This window comes from Sycon ciliatum, chromosome 9, assembly GCF_964019385.1.
Source record: "Sycon ciliatum chromosome 9, ocSycCili1.1, whole genome shotgun sequence".
Lineage (NCBI taxonomy): Eukaryota > Metazoa > Porifera > Calcarea > Leucosolenida > Sycettidae > Sycon > Sycon ciliatum.
Window position 1 is genome coordinate 12,702,195 of NC_088651.1, and position 6,000 is coordinate 12,708,194.

Sequence of the window (6,000 nt, forward strand, 5' to 3'; positions counted from 1 at the left end):
CCCCGAGGACGACCCCGTCTGAGATGGATCGACGTTGTCAAGAAAGACTTACAATGCATTAATCTGTCGCTTCTGTATGCTGTGCAATCTGCTTCTGATAGAGCTGCTTGGCTCGAAATTGTTAACCGATGCGTTGACCTCATGCAATGAGTGAAATGCGAACTGTCATTATTATTATTATTATTATTATTTGAAACTCGGATGTTGAGCCATAAATAAATGTGGAAGAGAAAAGGACATATGGATACGAGTTAAGAGTAACTCTCCATCACTGTAACATGATACTATATACAGTCAGAAAGTGCAATAACTAGGCACAAAACTGACAGAGTACTGAAACATTCGACGTCCTGACACCTAGCTTCAACACATCTTCGTAGCGCTAACCGACAGCCTTCCAACTTGGAAGGTTCAAGGTTATGGAAAAGACCAAAGAGGGGAAGGCAAGCGCAACGAAAACGAGCAAAAGCTACAGTCCCAACGGAACAAAGAATGTCGATTGTTACTGGACGATGACGAGACCAGTACGATATTTGACAAAGCGGTCTAACTACAATTCGAAGCAGCAAAGCAGCACACCACCCAACTTGGGTGGGTCATAAATATCAAAGATAAGTAAAGAAAGGGAAGCTTTGCGAAAACGAATTGTACAAGCCGAAAGCCAAACTCCTACAGTACTCCTCATGCATGACATTGTGATGGACTAGTTGACTACAAAACAAGTTGTTTCACACGACGTACGTTTCGCCGTATGGTTCGTGACGGCTCATCAGGTGTGCAATTTGAAACTCGGATGTTGAGCCATAAATAAATGTGGAAGAGAAAAGGACATATGGATACGAGTTAAGAGTAACTCTCCATCACTGTAACATGATACTATATACAGTCAGAAAGTGCAATAACTAGGCACAAAACTGACAGAGTACTGAAACATTCGACGTCCTGACACCTAGCTTCAACACATCTTCGTAGCGCTAACCGACAGCCTTCCAACTTGGAAGGTTCAAGGTTATGGAAAAGACCAAAGAGGGGAAGGCAAGCGCAACGAAAACGAGCAAAAGCTACAGTCCCAACGGAACAAAGAATGTCGATTGTTACTGGACGATGACGAGACCAGTACGATATTTGACAAAGCGGTCTAACTACAATTCGAAGCAGCAAAGCAGCACACCACCCAACTTGGGTGGGTCATAAATATCAAAGATAAGTAAAGAAAGGGAAGCTTTGCGAAAACGAATTGTACAAGCCGAAAGCCAAACTCCTACAGTACTCCTCATGCATGACATTGTGATGGACTAGTTGACTACAAAACAAGTTGTTTCACACGACGTACGTTTCGCCGTATGGTTCGTGACGGCTCATCAGGTGTGCAGTCAGTTTTGTGCCTAGTTATTGCACTTTCTGACTGTATATAGTATCATGTTACAGTGATGGAGAGTTACTCTTAACTCGTATCCATATGTCCTTTTCTCTTCCACATTATTATTATTATTATTATTATTATTATTATTTCGCTTGGGCTTATTACAATCATGTTCAGCGTCCATCTGACTTCGAGTTCTTCACAACACAATGTCCTTCAACAGGGCAGTTCCACTGATTCCTTCGACAAATAAAGCGCAGGAAAGCGCTCAAACAATCGTGACACTTCGTTCAAAGCGCACAGAATTTTCGCTTTTCTCCTTTTCTTCATCGAAACGAATCGACACTCCTGGCGCGTCCAGTTCTTTTTCCCGCTTGTGGACAGTGATCAGATTCACTGACATGTTGGCTACACGAGACTAAGAACTATCTACTTCAACTGTGTCTTGTCAAACAGAAACAAACTAAATTGAGCTTGATAGTGAAAGAAGAAAGGAGAACTTCAGCCTTTTCAGGGAAAGTCGCCGCCATGTACTGCAGTCTGCAGTCTTGTACGACCAGTGCAGTGTGGCTAGTGCAGTGTCCAAAATCAAACAGAGCGCGATCCGCGACCCGCGCGCGGACTGAGCAGGACAGGTCAGTTTGGAGTAGTAAAATATTACTCCCAAGTCAGCGGTGGTGTACAGCAGTAGCATGCAAACTGCACACAAAGAGTACAGAATGGTCTTTGTACATACCGGTATGCATGACCAGTGCATTGCAGTTTTGGGCGATAAAAAACAAAAAGTGAATCGCAGCAATTTTGATTCGCAAACTGCGATGCGAACCCAGATAAATCGATCCCTGTGACCTATAGATGCAGGGGATGAGTGGTGTTGGAACCAACATGGCCCACATCATGTGACCTATAGATGCAGGGATAGAGTGGTGTTGGAACCAACATGGCTGTCCTGTATGGTCATGTGATAGCCGTGCGACCACTCTGTACATGTTATTCCGGCTAAAAAGCACGGCTTGCTGTGCCTCTTGGAGCTACATTATAGCGGTTATGTGAAAGAAGTGACCAAGAAGTCACAAACAAAATAATAATAATAAAGACTCATAATGATGAGTTGGCAGAATTCCGGAGCCACTTATGGGCGCTATGTATACACAGTGAGTTGCTAATGCATCGCTGTACTGTGACTTTGTCAACGCATCTCAACTGATGGTGTAACCGCATGATCTTCACACTGAAATCTGGCTGTACTCATAGCCGTTCTGTAAACAAATTATTGTGGAGGTTGACCAGTTGAGTTTCACACTCTAATGAGTCCTGTGTATTTTTGACTTGCCCCACTCTGACATTTGCTTACAGACGGAACTGGAATGGTCACGATAAGCCAGGGCAATGGCTTGCCAGGCACCGCCGGCACCATTGCAATCTGCCAGGCGCCCAGCTTGAACATGGCGCGCGCACCTACTGCCTCGTTCCTGTACGAGAGTCGCTTTCCCCGCAACGCGGAGGCACTGCTCTCCACGCAGTGCAACAGCGATGACCTCGTGCCCGCGTTTGTCGGCCATGTTACAGTTGCCGGAGTGGCGTCGATGGCCTTCCGCTCCAATACGGTGTGTTTCAAAAAGATTACAAATCAGCTTTTGGTCTTTAAAAGTATGAGGATAAGAGAAATTCGGACAACAAAGTACGTAGAAGGGCTTGTCAGGGCACCGCAAATTGTTCTGTAGCGGTTTCGGAACAATAATTGGACCAGCAGTTAAGGACTTAGAATTTCGGCCAGGTTTCTGGCCTTTTCCCACGGTTTAGAAGTAGCCCTGGAAGCCAGTAAACTTGTTGGCCACCAATGCGTATGTACTGTATAGACAATGAACACTACTCAATCTGCGGACAGAACATTATAAATTTATAATACAGAAAGCGTGAAAGGCTAGCTTGTGGCCGAACCAGTCACAAACTGCTTCCGCCGGTCCTGAAAAAAGACACTCGCACTTTCCTTGTCTGGAGAGGTTTGAACCGGGCACTGCCTGTATCTCAGATAAGCGCGTAACTAAGATTTGCCCGTACCTAAGGTCAGCTCATTGACCATAGCCTTCTCGATACATACGTATGTACACTGTATATCATGTGCACATTCACATGTCTGAAGGTTTGTGGTTTTTCAATAAAAAAAATATAAAATGTGACGTATATCAAAATTATTTTGACCAGGTAGTATCGACCGTGTCACTCCGCCATAGCCGAGTTCAAGATGGGGATGGGAAATGCACTTCCATGGTCTGGGTTAGAGGAGTCACACAGTCACGTACAGTAGAGTATAAATATCCGGCGTAGCAGAACTCTCTCTCTCTCTCTCTCTCTCTCTCTCTTTCTCTCTCTATCTATCTCTATCTCTCTCTCTCTATCTGTCTATATAGCTCTCTCTCTCTCTCTCTCTCTCTCTCTCTCTCTCTCTCTCTCTCTCTCTCTCTCTCTCTCTCTCTCTATCTATCTATCTATCTATCTCTCTCTCTCTCTCTCTCTCTCTCTATCTATCTATCTATCTATCTCTCTATCTCTATCTCTCTCTCTATCTCTATCTCTCTATCTCTCTCTCTCTCCTCTGAAGTTTCATGCAATGGGTCAATCATCAGGGCAGTATGTTTGACTAGAATGTTAGAGAATTCTTGAACAAATTCTGTTGCATGTTTCCATTATTCACTGTGGACCCAATGTTTCCACCAGCATAACGTTGTATATCTCTTCACTCTTAGTTCTGACTGGGTGGTGGGAGTTGACACTATAATCATTTGTTTCACTTCCATGTGCCGTGTGATTGCAGTTTGGCGTGTCGCGGATCTGTGCCGAGTTCAACTACACGACAAACTGTACGGTAGTACCGTTGGCGTGTTTGCTGTCACATGCATTGTATCTTTCTATATCCCTGGCCACTGCGATGTGTTTGGTGCGGAGGTCTGTAGTTTGTACACGCACTATAGATCATGAATATCATGTAACTAGATAGAGCTGAGAGGGGGAGTGGGGGGGGGGGGGGGAGGGGGCGTTGGAGGGGAAGGGGAGGGGGGGGGGGGGGGGTGAAGGGAGAGATGATGCAAGGCCAGCTGAAATACGCATGAATGAAGTTTGAAGCACAATGTCTCGGTGCGCTTACCTTAGTAGTGCTCTCTATGAATGAAACTTCAGGAAGACTAGAGACTTAAACTAGATGATGCTCTACTCTATTATCTGTAGTGGGTTGTCTATCAGACTGAGGGAGGTGCAAACGGGAAAAGTCCGAAGAAAAAGTTGACTGCCGAAGACTGCAAGACTCTAACCAGGCATCCTGGCTAATGGCCAGCGATACTCTCCCACTGAGCTATGGTGTAGCTATGGTGTAGTGATCCACAGTGAAACCTGTGACTAACAACCACCCCTTGGGGGCCAGAGAAAGTGGTATTTAATGGCAGGTGGTCCTTAGTTAGAGGTTTGCACCGTACAACCATATACGAATGTGAGACCGTCCGTGCCTGGTGAAGTGGTCTGTAGTACCAGGCTGGTCGCTAGTCACGGTGGTCTTTAGTTACAGGTTTTACTGTAGTACCAGGCTGGTCGCTAGTCACAGTGGTCTTTAGTTACAGGTTTTACTGTAGTACCAGGCTGGTCGCTAGTCACGGTGGTCTTTAGTTACAGGTTTTACTGTAGTACCAGGCTGGTCGCTAGTCACGGTGGTCTTTAGTTACAGGTTTTACTGTAGTACCAGGCTGGTCGCTAGTCACGGTGGTCTTTAGTTACAGGTTTTACTGTATCTGTGTTTTGTTGTTCATTTCCTTGCCCCGCAGGTTATCAACTTCTGAACGAAGTCAATTTCCCACTGAGAAGGGGCTCTGTTCACAGATGCAACGCTACCAACGCCGGGACGTACACCTTGCTATCCGTGAGTGATGGTATGCATGTGTGGAAAGGTGGTCAATGTGGTGTGTGTATGTGTGTGTGTGTATGTGTATGTGTGTGTGTGTGTCTGTCCCATATGGTGCAGTGGTATGTGCAGCGATTTCCAATCGATAGGTTGCGGGTTCGATTCCCGACGATTATGGTCACACACGTCTTTCTTCTCTTTCTCAGACTCTTCCTGACTTTTCTTTCATTCTCCTGGGTGGTTACCAACAGCCAGTGTATGCTGGAGTATGTGGTGTGGTGTGTGTGTAGAAAAAAAAATGGAAAAATGAAAAATAGGGATTCACTGGCCAGAAAAAGTCACTTCAAACAGCTGTGTGGTGGATACCAGGCTAAAAATAGTGGCGGTCAATTCATCAGCCTTGCAAGCTGTTGAATGGTGTAATCCCAGCACAAGTTGCTATGTCTAACATAGCTGTTCGCTATCATCGCTCCCGCGATGGGCATGTCAGAGGTGAGGTGAGGTGTGTGTGTGTGTGTGTGTGTGTGTGTGTGTATTTGTGTGTGTGTGTGTGTATGCATGTGTCTGTCTGTCTGTCTGTCTGTGTGCATGCGTGTGTGCGTGTGCATGTGCATGTATCCATGTGTGCGTGTGGGTTCCTGCATGATTGTGTATGCATCTGTAATATAATCACTCTGTAATATAATCACTCTGTAATATAATCACTCTGTAATATAATCACTCTGTAATATAATCACTCTGTACATGT

The 6,000-nt window shown here is 45.3% G+C and overlaps 1 protein-coding gene across 3 annotated transcripts in view; it reads left to right on the plus strand.

The window, feature by feature from the left end:
* Positions 1-6,000, plus strand: part of LOC135824496 (uncharacterized) — an 88,204-nt gene that overhangs the window by 52,984 nt on the left and 29,220 nt on the right. For all 3 annotated transcript variants that reach the window (XM_065337230.1, XM_065337231.1, XM_065337232.1), the window contains 3 exons: positions 2,720-2,970; positions 4,179-4,224; positions 5,176-5,270. In XM_065337230.1, the coding sequence (XP_065193302.1) occupies positions 2,720-2,970; positions 4,179-4,224; positions 5,176-5,270 (392 nt within the window). The remainder of the gene's footprint in view (positions 1-2,719; positions 2,971-4,178; positions 4,225-5,175; positions 5,271-6,000) is intronic.